General features: G+C 37.8%; 1 protein-coding gene across 4 annotated transcripts in view; it reads right to left on the reverse strand.

The window, feature by feature from the left end:
* Positions 1–19,559, reverse strand: part of SUGT1 (SGT1 homolog, MIS12 kinetochore complex assembly cochaperone) — a 42,064-nt gene extending 22,505 nt beyond the window's left edge. The window contains exons 1-9 of one of the 4 annotated variants that reach the window (XM_081127922.1): positions 19,381–19,542; positions 19,228–19,285; positions 13,330–13,417; positions 12,606–12,675; positions 11,888–11,958; positions 8,151–8,204; positions 4,116–4,132; positions 3,206–3,265; positions 1,688–1,722 (exon numbers count right to left, since the gene is read on the reverse strand). In XM_081127922.1, coding sequence (XP_080984048.1) covers positions 1,688–1,722; positions 3,206–3,265; positions 4,116–4,132; positions 8,151–8,204; positions 11,888–11,958; positions 12,606–12,675; positions 13,330–13,417; positions 19,228–19,285; positions 19,381–19,418 — 491 coding nt within the window. In that variant the 5' untranslated portion in view covers positions 19,419–19,542. Of the gene's footprint in view, positions 1–1,687; positions 1,723–3,205; positions 3,266–4,115; positions 4,133–8,142; positions 8,205–11,887; positions 11,959–12,605; positions 12,676–13,329; positions 13,418–19,227; positions 19,286–19,380 lie in introns of all 4 variants that reach the window. The other 3 variants (XM_081127924.1, XM_081127923.1, XM_081127925.1) reach the window with 3 other exon arrangements.
* Between the last annotated feature and the right edge of the window lie 304 nt (positions 19,560–19,863).

Here is a 19,863-nt window from a genome sequence, read left to right on the forward strand (position 1 = left end):
CAACCAGTCAATGGCAGGTGTTACACTGGACCCAGGTCAGCTTAACGCCACACTCTAAGATCTCTTAACTGAAGCTGGGAGCAAACAGCCCTGAGAACAAGGAAGCAGAAGCAAATGAGCTAAAATTAAAATAATTTAAAGTTTAACTCATCCTGCCAAACACAACATTAAATACATTATCTTCTTTCAATCTCAAGGTATGTGGGAAAACTAGTGTGCCTAGAGATTGTGTGTATCTTTCCCACTGAAAGCTCTAAAAATGAAAGAATCCTACTTTCAAATTAAACTAGATTATAAACTCCATGAGGTCAAAGCTATTTACCGTGCCACTATTACTTTCCCAGGAACAAGCACAGAGCCTGGTACACAGGATATTTATTAAATCGATGTCGGACTATTTTATGCTCCAAAAATCCTAATTATTTGATGTTTATGTGTTCTACTCCTGGTGCTGCCACCAAGCTAGTCAAAGTTCCTTGTACACTTGGTACTTGGAGAATCATCCTCTAACTCCCCAGAAAGAGCATGAATTAGTTCAGTTAATTGTAGCATTGTCCAGTGCACAAAAAAGGTTGTGGGTTCAATTTCCGGTCCAGGCACACACCTAGGTTGCGGGTTTGATCCCCCAGTCAAGGCACACATGGGAGGCAATGGATCAATGTTTTTCTCTTACATCAGTGTTTCTCTCTCTCTCTCTCTCTCTCAAATCAATAAACATATCCTTAGGTGAGGATTAAAAAAAATTTTTTTTTAAATGAGTAAGTTATTTTGTTTTAACATTTCCAATCCATTTTAGGTAATTAAAAATGCACCCTGATTAAAGAAATGAACTTTAAGAGTCTCGGTTTCCCTCTGAAATTCAGTAAGAATGCAAAGCTCAAAAGCAATACCTTGTGTTTCTGTTACAGTCCTAAGAATACAAGTTTTACACATGGCTAATAAATAATTTAAAATAAATTCAAATACTTGTTAGATGCTTATTCATTATTGTAACTGCTGCCCTCAGCAACAGTTATTTTCAACTCATAAAAAATTTACTCCAAATATAAAAGGCAGGTAAAGTTATAATTCTATCAAGCCTACTACTAACTTAGTTACTTGTGTAGTAATAACTTAAGTGGAAGAGGCCCTCCTTAATATATGGAAATATGACATAACGTGAAACCAAGTTTAAGTGGAGAAATGATCTGAATTTAACCTTAATATAAGTACTAAAATATAAGTACTAATACTAACCAATAAACAGCCTTAGAATTAGTTTTAGTTTTTCCAGACTATGATTTATATGCTTTTAAGGAACACTTAAAATCACAGGATAAGGACTTTACTATTATTATTATTATTGTTATTGTTAATCTTCACCCGAGGATATTTTTTCCATTGACTTTTAGAGAGAATGGAAGGGAGGGAGGGAAAGCGAGACAGAAAGAGAGAGAGAAACATTGATGTGAGAGAGACACATCAATTGGTTGCGTCATTCACGTGCCCTGACCTGGGCTGCGGATTGAACCCACAACCCAGGTATGTGCCCTTGACTGGGAGTGAAACCCGAGACCCTTTGGTGTACAGGCCAACCCTCTAACCACTGAACCACATAGGCCACGGCAGGAGTTATTATTAAACAACAGGGTTTTTTTTCCCTTAGGCATAGTTATTATGCATTGTTTTATGAAAAAGAAACACTTACTTGATTTTTGACTGATGAGACATCTGGGGTACAGACTGATTTTGGCAAGTTGAAAGAGAAAAGATTTTTACAAGTTAGCTTAGCAACTGTATATCAAAATGTATATATCATTAATTTACCCAGTGCTTTATTACTTTGATATGGAATAAACGAACTACATGAGAACTTCCTGCAAGACAAAGCACGGTATCTAATTCATAATTAAATAACACTAAGCTTCACATAAAATTAGAATAATTCAGCATTTTATAATTTTATGAGTTTCACTTAAAAAAAAAATTTTTCTTTTTTCCCCCCACAGTATAGTTTAGCTTTAATTACAGAAAAATATTTTTCTTTTAAAATAAAATTTTAAAAAACATATAAACAAAACTTTCCTAAGGTATGATTGAAAAAAGTTACATATAAAATGTCCAGTTCTAAGACTGAGTAACTCTCTAAACTGAAAATAGCATTTAAAAACCGTATTTTAGAATACTGTATAACCTTCAGGCTTAATAATGGCAACAAACACTGCTCTGGAACATATGAAGCAACATTTACATAGTGCCCTTCTGATAACATCTTACTCTGCTTATGCCTCTCTACAACAAACATTCTACATAGCTCATCAAGAAACAAAGTGAATCTTGCCTGGCCAGTGTGGCTCAGGGGTCAAGCATCGACCTATGATCCAGGAGATCGAGGTTCAATTCTCAGTCAGGGTACATGCCTGGGCTTCGGGCCCTATCCCCAGCAGGGAGCAAGCAGGAGGTAGCCGACAAATGACTTTCTCTCATTACTGAGTTTCTCTCTCTCTCTCTCCCTCTCCCTTCCTTTCTCTGAAATCAATAAAAATATATTTTAAAAAAGGGGAAAAAAGAAACAAAGTGAATCTTGACCAATCCATACTCTTCTGAAACTACATGTGTGCCAGTTAAGGCTATGTAAAATCTAAAGAACTTGTCCTGGATTATAGGTGGCCTCTAAGTTGTTCCTAAATAAAAAGGGAGGAGTTGGGGTTTGGAGGAAAAAAGGAAAACCACTAGAGAGAGCTGAATCTAACTCAGATTTACTCTCCAGTGTTAACTGTTGAGAAACACCTGAATCTAGATGATATCAAGTAGAGATACTAATTAGAACAGATTCATCTTGGTACCAAGATAAAAACTAGAATGAACTATAGCAGTGATAACGTGCACTGTGGCTAAACAGATGTTTGTGTTCCTAGATAGTCTTTGTTATTCAAATTTCACTGTGTTGCTTTCAGGCCTAATCCCAATTACAAATATTGTTAAGACCTAGAAAAAAATACTAACATGGAAGCCAGCTTTTAAACATCTTCAATCCATTCCCTACTCATCACCCCTAGGAATATAAACAAGCCTACAGGTAAAGGGATAGCCAGATAACGCTCATTTTCGGTGATACTCAAAACCCTAGTCACTACATATGCACATAACTGGTCTGATGCTCACAACAGCCTGCCTGAGGTAGATTAGCTCTATTAGGACCAGTATATACATGAAGAAAACTCACAGGATAAGTTACTTTCTCAATGTCACAATGTAATTCTAGAAGACAGAAATGTAAATCTTCCTTTAGAGATGAAAAAAAGATTCAAAAAGGTTAAGTAATTGCCCATGAAGAGTTAGGACTACATGCATATCTCCTGACTCCCTGTCATTTTATTTCTTGACAAAATATGTAGATGATCACTCCTAAAAACCATTAGTCATAATTAAACTATGTGTGTTATACATAAACCTAAGCTTAAAACAAAAATTGAACTTCATCAAAACTTTTAATAACTGAAGAAACTTCAAAATTTTCATGTCCAAAACAAAACTGAGACAAAGACAAACATTTCCAAATTTTAATCTTTGTGTTTTAGCATACCATAATAAGCCTTGCAAGTACTTCCAAGGCAGAAATTATTTAACCGAAATGTGATGCTTGTCAGCAGAGAACAAATAACCATCCTGACCAAAGAACTACACTAAATGCATTAAAAGAGCCCAATAATTTTCATGACTATAAACTTCTATACTGCCCTGGCCTGTGTGGCTCAACTGGTTGAGTGTCATCCCATGCACCTAGAGATCACCAGTTCAATTCCCAGTCGGGGTACATGCCCGGGGTTGCAGGCTCGATACCCAGTAGGGGGGATGCAGGAGGCAGCCAATTGATGTTTCTCCCTCTTTGATGTCTCTCTCTTTCTCTCTCCCCCTTCCTCTATCCCTAAAATAAATAAAACGTATTTTTTTAAAAAAAACCTTCTATACCTATTTCACCAATGTGATTTCAGTTACTAAATGAACTGAACAAGTATTTAAATGGTATTGCTTAATATTTAACTGAGAGAAAGATCATTCTGAGTCCTGTCTCAAATATGCACCATAATAATATAATTAAGTAAAGACATGAAAGATAAAATCTTTGAACTTACCACCTTTGATTGTGACTCTATTAAAAAACATAAAAAAGAAACATTTTCAGATAACAGTACATTTATCAGCAAAGTTGCATACATGACTTCTATGGCATATACATACTGATTAAGCAAACCAATTCTCCATACATTCCAAATAAAGAAAAGTGGTTTAATTTTGCAACCTGGAGCCACTTTAGACTCCTTAGTAATTACTTACCAGTGATACCACTGCCAAAAAAATTCATCTACAACTCCCTTTCAACTAAACAAACGAAGACTACCTTTGGAAGACTTCTCGTCAAGATGGCAGTGTGGGTAAATGCAGTACTCGCCTCCGCCCACAACCACATCAAAATTAAAACTAAACTACAGAACCACCATCATTCTTAACCACCTGAAATCTGGCTGAATGAAAGTCCTACAACTAGGAAATTAAAGAAGGGGCCGCATCAAGACTGGTAGGAAGGATGGACACGGGAAACAGGTCCCACAACTATGTGTGGCAGCTAAAAATAGGGAGGGATATCTCAGCTGCACAAGACACCCCTGGAGAGTAAGGGGTTGCACAGGCCCACACCAGGTCCCCCAGCCCCGGGTTCCAGTGCCAGGAAAATAAGTTCCCATAACTTCTGGCTGTAAAAATGAGCAGGAATTAAGGCTAAGAGCATGAAATGAGCATGGAGGGCTGCTAAAGTTCCAAGCAATTCCTCTTAAAGGGCCTGTGCAAGGGCTTACTCAGACTCACTCCCTCTGAGCTCCAGGGCTGGGGCAGCAGCTTGAAAGGAACCAGAGACATATGGGAAGGAACTGAACTGCCTGACATCAAGGAAAGATGGGGGGCGGGGAGAGCAGCTTTCTTCCAGACAGAAGTGTTGGCAGGAGCCATTTTCCTTTGATAAGTTCTTCCCCCACATATCTTGCAGGCAGGAGCCAAAACTGAGACACCATCAACCTGGCTCTCAATGGTTGCCCCACCCTGATAATTGTCTAAGGCCCTGTCCCACCCAACTTTCAGGCCCACCCAAGCTGTTTCCACATAGCTGGTGTGTCTTGGTTCACGTTTCAGATTTTCCTAAAATCTCTCAAACAAGCAGTATCTTGCCTCAGTAAGCTCCGTACCTCTCGCTAAGTGGCCCCAGGCCCAGAACTATCAGTAGCCAGGCTTGGTTCACAGCTTGACCTCACCTGGGCACTTCCAAGCCCAGCACAAGTAGCAGCCAAACTATATCACTTTGTAGCTCATGCCAGGTGACCCCAGGCAGAACACAGGTGGTGGCTAACCTTGGCCTGCACCTCCTGGGAGGCCCCAAAGACAATGCACCCAGTGGACAGCTTCAGACAACATAGGAGCACCATTACCCAACCACCTGCAGAAGCAACACACACAAGGGTCAGATTCAGTGGGCACCAGAGCCCCACTGAAGTAAGTCCTGCTCTGTAGGGTGGGCCCATGCATAACTGATCCTCCATGGTGGTCAGAGGTCAGTGGTTGGTGGTCTCAGCCAGTCCTTGCAGCTGACTGGCCAGGGGGTAAATCCCCCTCCCCACTGATGTGCCAACAGCAATCAAGCTCAACTACAAGAGGAAGGTGTACAAAGCCCACATAGGTTGTGCACCTCAAGTGTCCAGCTTGGGTGATTAGGGAGGCTGTGCTGCTGGACCCTACAGAACACCTACTACATTAGGCCACTCTACCAAGCACAGGAGACACAGTAGCTCTACCTAATAGATGGAAACAAACACAGGAAGGCTGCCAAATGAGGAGACAAATATGTCCCAAATGAAAGAACAGAGCAAAACTCCAGAAAAAGGACTAAACAAAATGGAGCAAGCAATCCACTAGACAGAGAGTTCAAAACACTGGTTATAAGGATGCTCAGTGAACTTAGGGGAAGAAGAGATGAACTTAATGAGAACCTCAACAAAGAGATAGGAAACATAAGAGTCGAGATAGAAAACATTAAAAAAAAAACACAGCCAGAGCCCTAGCGGGTTTGGCTCAGTGGTTAAGAGCATCGGCCTGTGGACTGGGTTCAATTCCAGCCAAGGGCACGTACCTCAGCTGCAGGCTCGATCCCCAGACCTGGTCAGGGAACGTGTGGGAGGCAACCAATTGATGTCTCTCTCTCACATCAGTGTTTCTTTCTCTCTCCCTTCCACTCTCTCTGAAAAGCAATGGAAAAAATATCTTCAGGTGAGGATTGGGGGAAAAAAGTCAGAAATGAAAACTACATTACAGGAATCAACAGTGGAGTAGATGACGCAGAGGACCAAATCAGAGATTTGGAAGATAAGGAAGCAGGAAACATCAAATCAGAACAGCATAAGGAAAAAGGAATTTTAGAAAGTGAGGATACTGTAAGGAGTCTCTGGGACAACTTCAAGAGTACCAACATTCGAATCATGGGGTACCAGAAGAAGAGAGACAGCAAAAAACTGAAAACCTACTTGAAAAAATGATGGAAAACTTCCCTAACCTGGTGAAGGAAATAGACATATAAGTCCAGGAAGCACAGAGTCCCAGGCAAGATGAACCCAAAGAGGCCAACACCAAGACATATCAAAATTAAAATGCAGAAAGTTAAAGACAAAGACAGTTAGTTACAGTCCTACAAGGGAGCTCCCATTAAACTGTCAGCTGATTTCTCAACAGAAGCTTTGCAGGTCAGAAGGGATTGTCACAAAATATTCAAAGTGATGAAAAACAAGAACCTACAACCAAGATTACTGTACCCAGCAAAGCTATCATTTAGAATTGAAGGACAGACAAAGACCTTCACAGATAAGAAAAAGCTAAAGGAGTCCATCACCACAAAACCAGTATAACATGAAATGTTAAAGGGTCTTCTTAAAGAAAAAGAAGAAAAACAGATCAAAACATGAACAATAAAATGGCAATAAATATGTACCTATTGACAATTCAATCTAACAACAAAATAAACAAACAAGCAGAACAGAAACAGACTCAGATACAGAAAACATTTTGGTGGATGCCAGATTAGGAGGGTGGGAGGTATTGGGCGGATGGGTGAAAAAGGTGAAGTGATTAAAAAGTACAAACTGATTGTTACAAAAGAGTCACAGTGATGTAAAGTACAGCCTACTGAATACAGTCAATAATATTCTAATAACCATGTATGGTATCAGATGGATGCAAGATTTATTGGGATGCTCACTAGCAAGTTATGAAATTTCTAATCACCAGGGTGTACACTTAAAGCTACTATAATAATGTATGTCTATTGCAATGGAAAATTTTTTAAATAATTAAAAAAACAAAACTTTAATAAAAACCAGCTTCTCAGACTCCTTGGGAGAGTAGGCATCAAGAGACCTGGGCATTGTCAGGGAAATACTGAAGGGAATAAGAAGAGCAAGGGTAGGAGCTGCTCATAGAAACAGGGCCCACTTTGTGGGGATGCAGGACACCTCCAGGAGGATGCAACCCATCACCAAGGAGAAGGGTCTGGCACTTTACAGGTTACATCTATTTTTTAAGTTGAACACTGGGGTAGGTCAGGCAGTCACTGAAACCTGAACCTTGAAAACATTATGCTAAGTGGAAGAAGCCAGTCACAAAAGACTATATAATGTATGATTCCATTTATATGAAATGTCCACAATTGGCAAATCCATAGAGACAGAAAGTGGATTACTGGCTGCTTAAGGCTGGGGGGTGTGGGGGCTGGGAGGCAATGGAGAAGGAGGAGTGCTAAAAGTTGTGAGGTTTCTTCTGAAGGTACTAAAGTGTCCTAAAATTGATTACGGTGATGGTTGCACAATTTTTTTTTTGATGGTTGCACAATTCGGTGAATATAATAAAAACTATTTAATTTTACACTTTAAGTGGATGAGTTGCATAGTATATGAATTCTATTTCAATAAAGCTGTTATAAAAAAAATTTTAAATAATTCCTTTAGAAATTCTTATCTAAGGGAACATGCACTATTTACAAGTTATAAAGTAAAAAACAAATTTGTTTAAATAAAAAAATGTCAAATGTTTACTTCTTTTTAAATTGAAAGACCATGAGAAATCTACACACTTACCATCCTGAGCTTCTTGACACCTTTTAATCCAGACAATAAAATCAGCATCCGCACCTACAAAGGCAAACTGATTGTAAAATAACTCATCTGAACAATCTAACATATTATTCAACCAATACATATTGAATACCTACTATATCCCAAACAGTGTTCTAGGCACTTAGGATTCAGCAATGAATTAAACAGACAAAAATACCTGTCCTAACAGAACTTGCAGCAACCCTAATGTTATAGCTATAAATATACAAACAGGCTTAATATTTAGTTGTTCATCCTGAAGAATTTTAATTAAAAAAATTAATTTTAATTTATAAAAAAATTAATTTTAACCAGTCAACCTTACTGGTTCTCAGATATAGATAACCTACATCCCTCTTCTCTTAAAGGAGATTCTTCCTCTCTCACAAAACAAAATCAGACCCAAAGGAGATTCCCAATATGCCATCTGTTAGGATGGGGTGGAGGCTTGGTAACCAGCAACTGGATTGAGGTCTATAAGCCTCTCTCAACCCGTTTGCTCTCCATGCAGCTACCTACCTATTCTGTCTACTATTCTCTCAGTGGTTCTACTTCTTACCATGCCTTTCCTACCAACACCAAGAAGCATCTTTATCCTTTGTGAAGTGCTGTAATAATTCCAAGTTCCATGGTAGCCAAGAACTATACATATAGTTGAACTATATTTATAGATAGCAATGTGAACATGTACATAAATTATTCACTTCTGAAGGTTCAGAACAATGACAACATCCAGATAGTTACAGAATCTAATAAAATATAATGTTAAGAAAAATTATTAAAGTACTCTTAAATAAAAGTTTACTAATTCAAGCTAATTGCAGATAAGATAATTCTGAAAAAGCAATTAAAAATTTCTTACAATAGAATTTTCTAATAATTTCTAATTTTTATAATTCCATAATTTATAAGTGAAGCTCAACTATAAAGGCCTTAACACACACACACGCACACACACACACACACACACACTCTCTCTCTCTCTCTCTCTAGTGGGGAATAATTACAGTATATCAAAATCCTAGATTTAAATAACCTATTATTCAAATTAGTCAGTAAATAGGCCAAGCTTCCTACCATATAAAGCGGGGAGAAAGTTAATACTGTGAATTACAAATTTTTTACCCTCTTATAGTAACAGACGCCTAATACTTTAACATAATTTTTTCCTGGAATTTAACTTAAAGACTAATTTGTTTTCAAATTAAATATCCTCAACAGCAATTTTATCAAACAGCAGACATCTTCTTCTGAGGCCACCTCTGAAATAATTCTAAGATCATCAAAGCATAGCAAGATATCTGAAAGAAGGAATTTAGACAGAGAACTTTCTGTTGCTCTAAAAAGGTAAGAAATAAGACTTAGAAATCTAGAAAATAGAATGACTCGTGTCTCTTCAGGGTTTTCAAACATGTATCAAGGCACTAGATAACTGAACTGTACTCTTTAGAATATGCTGAGTGTCAATACGCTCACTTCCTAATTGAGTAGCCAGCCATATTATTCACATACCACACTTGGGATAACCAAATTTAAGAATAACTCCTATTGCCTAGATCTCTCTTTTCCTAATTTTTAAGTTCCATTTGCAAAAGTTGGGCCTAATGCCCTTTCTAGAGTAGGTATACAGCAGAAAAGCAAATATTCAAAGCAGTACAGAGTACATTTTTAAAAATAGAATCATACAATACTTTAGAGCAGGGTTTCTCAAGCTCAGCACTACTAATATTTTGGACAAGATACTTCTTTGTTTTGGGGGACTGCCCTGTGCATTGCAGGATATTTAGCAGCATCCCTGATCCCTACTCACTTGATGTAAATAGCACATTCCCCATCCACCAGTCATGATAAAAATCTCTTCGGACACTGCCAAATGTTCCCCAGGGAGCAAAATCAAATCAGCAAGTTAGGAACCACTGCTTTAGAGAATTGTGCTAATACTCTATCATAAGATGAAGATTAAATGATACTATACAATTAAGGTTATGTAGTCTACGATTATCTATGAGATTACTTACAACCACTGTCTTTTAGTCTTTTGCAGATTTTTGATTCTTGGCTCTTATTACTTCTATATATGTGCGCAGATATCCATACTGCTGTGATAATTTTCATATATAGGTACCCCTTGCTTTTCGAAAATTCACAGCACACTACTTCACTTTTACAGAAGACCTTACATTACTACTTGTTTTCACTAACTAAAAAGAAAATCCAAATAGGATTTTCGCTTTTTGTGTAAGAGTTCAGTAAAGAGCATTCAGTGTTTGTTTTGCATGAGCCATTATAGAGACAGTGTGCATCCTGAGCAGACATAGTGCCCCCCACCAAGCACCTTCCCCAGGTATTACAATCAACATCTCAGCATCAACCTGCCATGGCTCTGAACTGTGTCTGTGAGCATCTGTGTTTTATCTCTATTTATGCTGTGTATCTGCTAGCAAGATGTATCTTAAGTATTAGAAAACCATAAGAGAGCTTGTAAGGGTGTTTGTGCACTTAGCGTAAAATTGGACGTAATTAAGGATGCTGATTGTGATGAATGAAATAAAGACATTCTGCGTATGTTCAACCTGCCTGCATCCACCATTCATACTATTTACATGGAGAGAAAGAAACTTGAAAGCTGCCAAAGTGACTACTGGTTCTGCTAATAACAAAACTGTCTTTTATAGCTGGCACCAGTAATAGATAAAATGAAAAATATATTGCTTGAGTGATAGGTGTACAAAAAGTGTGGTGTTCTGTTATATACTTCAGGAGAAATCAATCGTCTTTTTAATAAGTGAAACTACACAATACAAACATTATTTCTACTTTATACTGACTATGTATTTATCATAGCATTCCTTCTTTTACTACCTGTTAGTGTTATTTTAGGTTTCATGTGTTATTTGGTATGATTTGGTAGGTTAGTTGGGGTCTGGGAATACATGAAATTTTTTGCATATACATCAATGATAATTACTTCTTCACTTTACATCATTTTGACTTATGAAAGGTTTCACAGGGATGGCTCTATTTTCAGATGGCAGGGAAAAACCTGTATTTCTCTCAAGACAACATTAGCCCTGGCTGGTGTGACTCAGTTGGTTGGGCATCATCCTGTGCACCAAAAAGGTTGCTGGTTTGATTCCCATCAGGGCACATGCCCAGGTTGCAACTCGATCTCCAGTAGGGGGAATGCAGGAGGCAGCCCACCGATGTTCTGTTCTCGCATCTTATTCTCTCTCTCTCCCTTCCTCTAAGAAAACCAATACATTTTTTTAAAAAAGACATGAAAAACTCACAATACTCTCAAAGCTCCATGTTTCTCCTGTGCCCTATCAAATTTACCTAAACTAACACCTCACTCCCCAATAAAAATCTTCATTGTAAGATTTCCCATATCAGCAATCTGAATAAAATTTAAAATAAATAGACTTCTGAACACCAGGGCAAATTAAACTTTCATTTTTCTATTAGGAAAAAATAAAACCAGACTAAGTAAAAGGAGCACACTGAGTGTTTATATATAGTTTTTAGCTTCTAATGGTAAAGTTTACCTGCAATTTAAATGCTAAAGGAAGGCCAATTTAATCAATACCATTAAAAGGAGAAAAAAATGGTGTTGGGTTTCTATAATTAACTTGAGATTACACAAACAAAATTCAGCAATGGTATTTAAGACACAAGAGAAATAATGAATTAATTTATTAACATATAATTCCAATACTTACTATCTAATTTCTGTCCTTCTGTAAATGTTTCTAGAGCAGCAGTATAGTTTTTTTTATGGTATTCACATATCCTGTATGAACATATTAAAAATAAATACCACACACACAAGATTATGAAAAACAGTCTTCCTAAAAAATATCTTAGTATTCTCTATTGTCAAAAGAATTCAAGTGTATAATAAGAAGTCAAGAGATTTTTCTAAAATACTCTATGTAACATCTAGTATAATTCCCATTAATATCCAACTTTGCAATCAATTTCAGAAGGAATTTCTTGATTTTAATTGTATACAATTGCTTAGTCCAAAATATAGTCATAGTAAGGAGTTAAATTTCTTAAAGTCACACATCAACAGAAGCAATCTGGGATACAAAATACAGATACAGAATTTTCATAGCATTAGAAGTAGTCTGTCCAGCTTGGTTGAGGAATAAATGTTCTCTAGTCAAAGACAGAAAATTTCAAATAATGAACAGTTTCATCTACACCTTGCAGATACTTCAATCATCACAATTTTAAAATATACTAACTATACATCTCCTATCACCTGCTGCAGTTAATATAAGAGAAGCATAAATTATATCTAAATTAAATCCTATCTCAGCTCTAGAATGTATGAATACAGAATTTACTATTTATATAAAGCTTACCATTAATTCATTCAACAAACTAAACACCTATTTATCATCCAGACCCAGAAGAATAGTTATTGCATACCCTTTTCTCAGCATAGCAGTGGGATTATTTGGATTAAGTTCAAGAGATTTCTTCGCATCAGCAATAGCATCTATTAAAAAAAAAAAAAAAAAAGGCTTTTTATAGATTCTAACAAATATTACACATAAAATTTGAATCAGTTTTTGGTTTGGTTTTTAAGTTGGTAAAATGGACAAGTGACTTTTAAATTAGGAAAAGCTACACCAATTTATAATTTAGTAACTATTACCCTCAGATCTTATTAGCCTAGTATTTAACTTCCTTTTTAAAGCGCTTCAGACAGTAAATAAAGCTCTGCGTTACAAAGTTTACCTAATTTTCTCATTAACATCATTTATGCAATTTGACTCAAGATATTTAATTTTCCCCTACCCAGATTTTCTATCCAGAATAACTAAAGTTATATAAATAATAAAGAAATATATTCCTTATAAAAAATGTGAATTTACTCTGTAAAACAATAAATATGCTATTCTGTTAGCATATCCAATAACCACAAATGAATTCTGTATAAATTCTCCACCTGCTGAAGGAAGGACATCCATTAAATTTAAATGGGTGTTGTTCAACGACGTTTGTGATATTTCAGCTACTTCACTTTGTATGAAAGACCAATTTTAAAATCCTCAAAGATAATCTCTATTTTATTTGACTCATTGTATCTTAGGCAAAATCTGTAAGTAACACTTAAAGAAGAGACAATATATTTTGTAAGGAAAGTTACCACAGTAATTCCCAAGAAGGATGTGACAATAAGCTCTTTGACAATATTGTGCATCGTCTGGTTTCTGTTCCAAAGCCTTAGTCAGCTCCTACAAATACAAGCATGTTAAGTATAAGTATCTGTTTTTGAAAAGTCATTGAATTCAAATTAAACATGATTTTTAATCAAATAAAACTATTGTCATAAGATATTTGGAGCAAAGATAACATTGAAACAAGCTAGGAGCTTTTCTTTGCAAGATGATCAATATCTCCCCTTCTCCTCCCCTCTCCCCACAAAAGCCCACTATCTAAAGTAATATCTATATACAGCACTTAGCAGTTCCTGGCCTACAATAGGAACTCAATAAATGGTAATTATGACCTCATTTATTCTGAAGAGTTTAGTTAATATACATTGACCATCATAGATTTTTCTCCTTCTAATATGGAGGAGACTCAAAGGTCATACAGAATTTGAGATGCCTAGAAAATATGAAGCTGTCTAATAAAATAATAAGTAAAATAATAATAAAATAAAAAAGGGCCCTGGTCAGGTGGCTCAGTTGGTTGAAGCACCATCCCATACAGCAAAAGGGTTCAATCCCTGGCTGGGGTGTGTATGGGAGGCAACCGATTGATATTTCTCTCACATCAATATTTCTCTCTCTCCCCTGCCTTCCTCTCTCTCTAAAATCAATAAAAACATATCCTCGGGTGAGGATTAAAAGAAAAAAACACTGGAAGTTGAACCTAGAGTTCAGGAATGTTAACAGAATCAATAAATACACAATCAAGTTTAGCTGGACCTCTCCTACCCTCTGCCAATGGCAAACAACCCTAAGAAATTACAGCATTCAGTTGAAACCCCAGATATAATAACCTCATACTATCAAGTGATCCAGAGTTAATATCAGAGAGATTAAAATTTTTGCGACCCTGAGCATTCACGGTATATAAGTAGTAGCTGGAACAATGATGACGGAAAAGACAGCATGATTAGTGAGGCCAAGGACAAATGAAGGCAAATAGGAACAATATGATTCTCTACCCAGTACTCACACATCCTAGGGATTTGGTAGTCTTCTTAAAAGTTAAACTACTTCAATAGCTACACACTGGCTTTGTTCTAACCTAATAGTGTATGATTCTCACAAAGCAATGAATACCATTCTTGGTAATCATATCCCTAAAATCCAGCATACCTAAAGTCCAAACCACTTTTTACCATTTTCGTCCTAATTGCCCTGATCCAAGCAGTAACAAACACGAGAGCGTGCTACTATGTCTCTGGTCAAAACCCTCCAATGTCTTTCCAGCCAACCCAGAGCAAAAGCCCAACCCCTTCCAATGACCTAAAAGACCATTCTTGACATGACTCTCTGCTCTCTCGGATGTCACCTCTTACTACTACTCCGCTTGCTCCTCCATTCTAGCCCAATGGCCTCCTTGATCTTCACCAGCAGGACTCTGCACCTGCTGCTGCCTCTCATTAGAATGCTCTTCCCTCAGATGTGCACAGATTCATTCCCTCACTTCCTAGTTAGTGACAAGACTGTGCCAGAGACAGGATTCAAATCTAAGTCTGTCTGATTCCAAATTGGACTTTAATCACTAAAGAGCACTGCCTCTTGGTAACGTTTCTTTACTCCAAGTTTTTTTCACATACCATCTGACATTTGTATTATGTTTTTTAATACTTTGAAATTCCTAAGTTAAATAATACCATCTTGCACTAAACTTTCAATTTTGAAAACAGCTGATAGCTTCTTACCTATCTACTCAAACATATCTGCAAAGGAAATTTCTAGCCTCTCCTCAGCAAAACAGATACACCATGGGTCCCAAAGGCTGTTACAGATTATATTAATATCTATCATCAATTCAAAAACTATTTTTAAACATATATTATGTAACAAAGATAGACCAGACACTACAGATACAAAGATAAATAGCATTCCTTTTCTTAAAAAGGTCAGGTAAAAACTTACGAATTTCAAACAACTAACTTGGAAATAACCTTTAAATATACATACCAACTATTGGTCAAGAAGGATAATTTATAGTGACTCAGTTAAAACAATTGACTTACTGGGCTGTTACTAAACGTTACTGAAAAACTGTGCACAAACTGAACTTTATGATACATAAACTTGTAAAGTTATGAATAAAGCATAATAATCAGTTTATTTTGAATAATATAAATAAAACCAAAAATGAAGATAAAATAATGAGTTGCAGTTGTATTTATATCTGACTTGTGGCATGTTTCCAGAGTTCTACTGTTTCTGTAACAACAGTTTGCTGGCTGCTAGAGTACAAAGGGACTAAAGGGAGGGATCTCAAAAGGCAGAAAACTTCAGTGCCAACATGTGAATCACAGTGGCAAAAAGCTATTATTTAATGGAGATCAATGTGAAACATATTGTAAACATGTCCAGAGATGTACTTATTCATATAAAACGAGATGCTAGAGTCAAGCAATTTATAGTTCTCAAAAATAAAAAACATGGTGAACTTTAAAATGAAATAATGCTGAACTCTTTACTAAGATAATGGTGAAGGAAATACCTGGTAGCTCAGAATAGAGGAAAATCTTTTTAAAAAGGCAGTAAGATTGTTTAAGACTTGGATCTCTTAGAAACAAATTTCCAAATCTTTAACGTTTTGAGCTCTTTTAAAATGCAATGTCACCCAATAAGTTGAATTTTAAAAAATAAAATAAAATGCTACTCAACAGGTAAACGGTTGTTACGATTAAAAGCAAAAGCAGTCTTGCCCAGACTGACTGCAAGTTTTTTGTTTGTTTTTTTTTTTTTCAGAGAAAGTGGAAAGGGGGGACGGATGTGAAAGAGACACATCAATTGGTTGCCTCCTGCACTTGCCCCAGTCAGGGCCAGTGATCAAGCCTGCAACCAAGGTACGTGCCCTTGGCCACAATCAAACCCGGGACCCTTCAATCCATAGGCCTACACTCTAACTACTGAGCCAAACTGGCCAAGGAAGACTGATTGAAAAAGTCTGAAGGCCTTTAGTTCTGAGTATCACAATTTGATTCCATTTTCTGTTTTCTTCCAGCCACAGCTAATCCCCAATCATGGGTGATAAATAATATCAATCCTTCTCCCTTCCTAAACTACCATGGAGAAAAAACACATAACCACGAAGAACTGGAACAAATGCACATTTATGCTAACTAGCTATGCTCTCAACAAAGTTACCCATGGTCAGCTACTTTGAAGTCAGCTATCAAACCTTTAATTATATCATACACCCCAATTTTACCCCCTCCTCCAGGAGATGACCCTAATGAACTGAACCCAGAGACATATCACTTCTGAACTGTATAACCTTGAGCAAGTTAAATCTCTTTAGCTTCAGCTTCCTTGTTAGAAAATGCAAATATCCACCTCAGTTGTTGCAAGAATTATAGTAAGAATCATTTAACACATTTGTGTGCCTACCACCTTCCAGGCACTACACTAAGAACACAGTGGTAATAAAAAATATACACAAAATTCCTGCTCTTTTTTTAAATTTATTATTATTGATTTTTTTTTTTAAGAGACAGAGAGAGAGAAATATTGATTTGTTGTTCCATTTATTTATGCATTCATTGGTTGATTCTTGTATGTGCCCTGACTGGGGATCGAAACCACAACCTTGGAGCATTGGGAAACACTGATATGAACTAACAAAATGAGCTACCTGACCAGGGAAAATTTCTGCTCTCTTAATGCTTACATTAGGACCCAAATTAAATATAGGGTGGTTAGAGAAGACATCTTCTCTGAGAAGGCGACATTTCAGCTGAAATCTAAGGTAATGAGCATTCCCAAGCAGAACATCAGATGGGTCAGGAAAGTCTGAGTATATTTCAGGCAAAAGAAACCACAATGCAAGTCGAAAGGCTGCTCAACAGGATTGAACATGACAAACAGAAAGAAAGCCAGTGTGGTTAGAACACAGAGAGCATAAAAACTACAAAATATCTACCTCAAGGACCTCAACATGTACCTTACATTACTTATGTTCATCAAAGCCCTTTCAAGTTCTTATTCAGAGACAGGAATTCTAATCCAGCGTGATAACAGGAACTTTTATAAGGTTACAAAGGTATCATGAAACCATGATTTGGACACAAGCAGTCTCCTTCTCATTCTTTATTCCACTGTTAGAATAAATTGTGCTACTACTGTACAATAAAATAGTACACAGCAATGAAAAAGATTCATACTACAACAATATGAATGTATCTCACAAATGTTTAAAGCAAGACAGAGTGCCTACACTCAACTTAGCACCTAGACTGTAATTCTGTTTATGTGAAGTGCAAGACCAAGCAAAACTAACTGATGGTGATGACCCAATAAGGGTTGTCATATGGGAAAGGGGAATTATTGTTTGGGAAGAAGCATGAGAGAGCCTTGAGGATGAAAGTGTTCTATATGTTAATCTGCATGATATACACATATGTAAAACAACTTCATTAGTTGCAGACTTCAGATTTGTGTTATCTATTATGTCATACTTCAATAAAAATTAAAAAGTAAAATAAGTGAAATGAAAAGTGACATCAATATCCTTTAAAAGCAACTTTTATATAAATTGGATTTCCAAAGGAGGCTTGAAGCCTAAGAGGACCATAACAAATGTAAACTCTGAAAATAGCTATCTAGCTGACATAAGGAATTGTGGAGAAAAATTCTTAGTACCTCCTGTAACATTATTCTACTACTGATCCCAGAGGCCTCATTAGGAAACATTATAATACAACTGATTAATCAATCACTTTATTTGAAGGCCTTCACATTCAGATCCAAAGAACATATTCTGGCCTAAGAGGCACTAAGGGACCTAGCCTGGGTTTCCTCCCCACTTCATCTCATACTCTTTTCACCCTTCTCTAGTCTAATGGGCCTTTTTGCTGCTCCTTGTACAGGCCAGCCTCATTCCTACATCAGGATTTCGGCACTGCCTGGAATGCTTTCTCCAGAGCTCCCAAGCTCATTCCCTCAGGTCTCTGCTCAAATGTCACCTCCTCAGAGAGGCTCTACTACCTACCATGTGGCGTATTATTCCTAGAAATCCTAAGTTGGAAAAAGGTTCTCTTGACTCAAATTGCTAATGTTAGGTATGTTAGATTATAACAACAGAACAGGGTTTGGTTTCTTTTCCTAGTGTTTCAAAGCAAGAAACCCCTGGGCTAAATATTGGGACCCACTGCATCATGTATCCTTAGCTTGGGCTGTCTTTATTCCTTTGTATTATTTAACTCTTGCCCTTTTACTTTCTTTTACAGCTTCATAGTCTTTCACTTCACACAAACACAAAGTGCTTTGTAAGTCAGTTAAGTACATAAGTAAGACTTTAATCAATAGCAATTGGTTCCTTGCACACATCAACTCCAAAAATATTGTTTTGGTGAATAAACAAGTCAATAATGAACAGTGACGGGACATCTGGAAATTTTCAGGGACATAGTGGAAAAGGTGCTTGTTATGGTAGTCCGAGTTCATATACACCTTGCACATCGCCTGGTACATAAGAATGGGAAGGGTGATTGTCAAACGAAAAATCGAATTAAATACCATTAAGCCTAGACTTCACTTCTTCTAGTCATATGTCATTTTAAAAAAATATCCTTCCCGGCGAACTAAGGATGTCAACTACGGAAACATAACGTTTTTCTAAAGAGCTGTGAGGATGCAGAAACAGCCTAGGCATAGGAGGGGCAGGAACCGGGGTCTAGGGTAACGGGGTCACTATGGAATAGAGAAGGAAGAGGCAGGGTCTGTCAGTATGAGGGCTGAGACACTGCAGAATCAGCCGGCCCAGTCCCAGGAAGACATGTGCTGGAAAGAGGCGGGGTTCGCCGCGTTCCCCAAAGGAGAGTAGAGGCTGAGACGGGTTCTCTCACCTCTAACGCCGCCTGGGGGTCCTCGTCAATCAGAGCATCTGAGAAGCTCCGGAAAAACCTGCCAAGGAAACAACGACTTTAAGCAGGGCGCACTAAGAAGAAAAGGGGGGCAGGGGATAAAAATAAACAGCAAAAGGAAGAAAAAACACGTACCTTTGGGATGTTGCAGGTCCTGCTGCAGCCGCCGCCATCTCTAACAGTCAATGTTGTTGTTGCCGCAGCTGCTACCACGGAGGTTACCAGCTCCGCCACCGCCCAAGGGGGAAACTTCTGGAGAGACACCAACCGAGCTTCCGTCGTAAGTAGCCAACGAGCAGCCACGCAGCGTGCGCGGGGGGAGGGGAGGCGAAAGGCAGGCGCGGGGCTCGCCGGGACTTTGGAGGACCGAGGCTCCAGGCCCACCCCGCTTCCGGTGACCCGCGCTCCCATTTCCCCCGACTCCCCCGCCCCCTCCCGCCCCTGGCAGCCATGGTTTCGGAGGGCTGGGCTGCTCGGGTTAGCCCTCTTTCACCGCGGCCCCGCGCTCCGACAGAGGCTTCTGGGGTAGTAGCTTAAAAGAACTTTGATACTATAGTGTCGTCGCTCAGGAACGTGCGGCGTGTGGGGGCGTTTGAATGCCTGGTAATAACGAGCCAC

This window comes from Miniopterus schreibersii (assembly GCF_964146895.1).
Source record: "Miniopterus schreibersii genome assembly, chromosome: 2".
Lineage (NCBI taxonomy): Eukaryota > Metazoa > Chordata > Mammalia > Chiroptera > Miniopteridae > Miniopterus > Miniopterus schreibersii.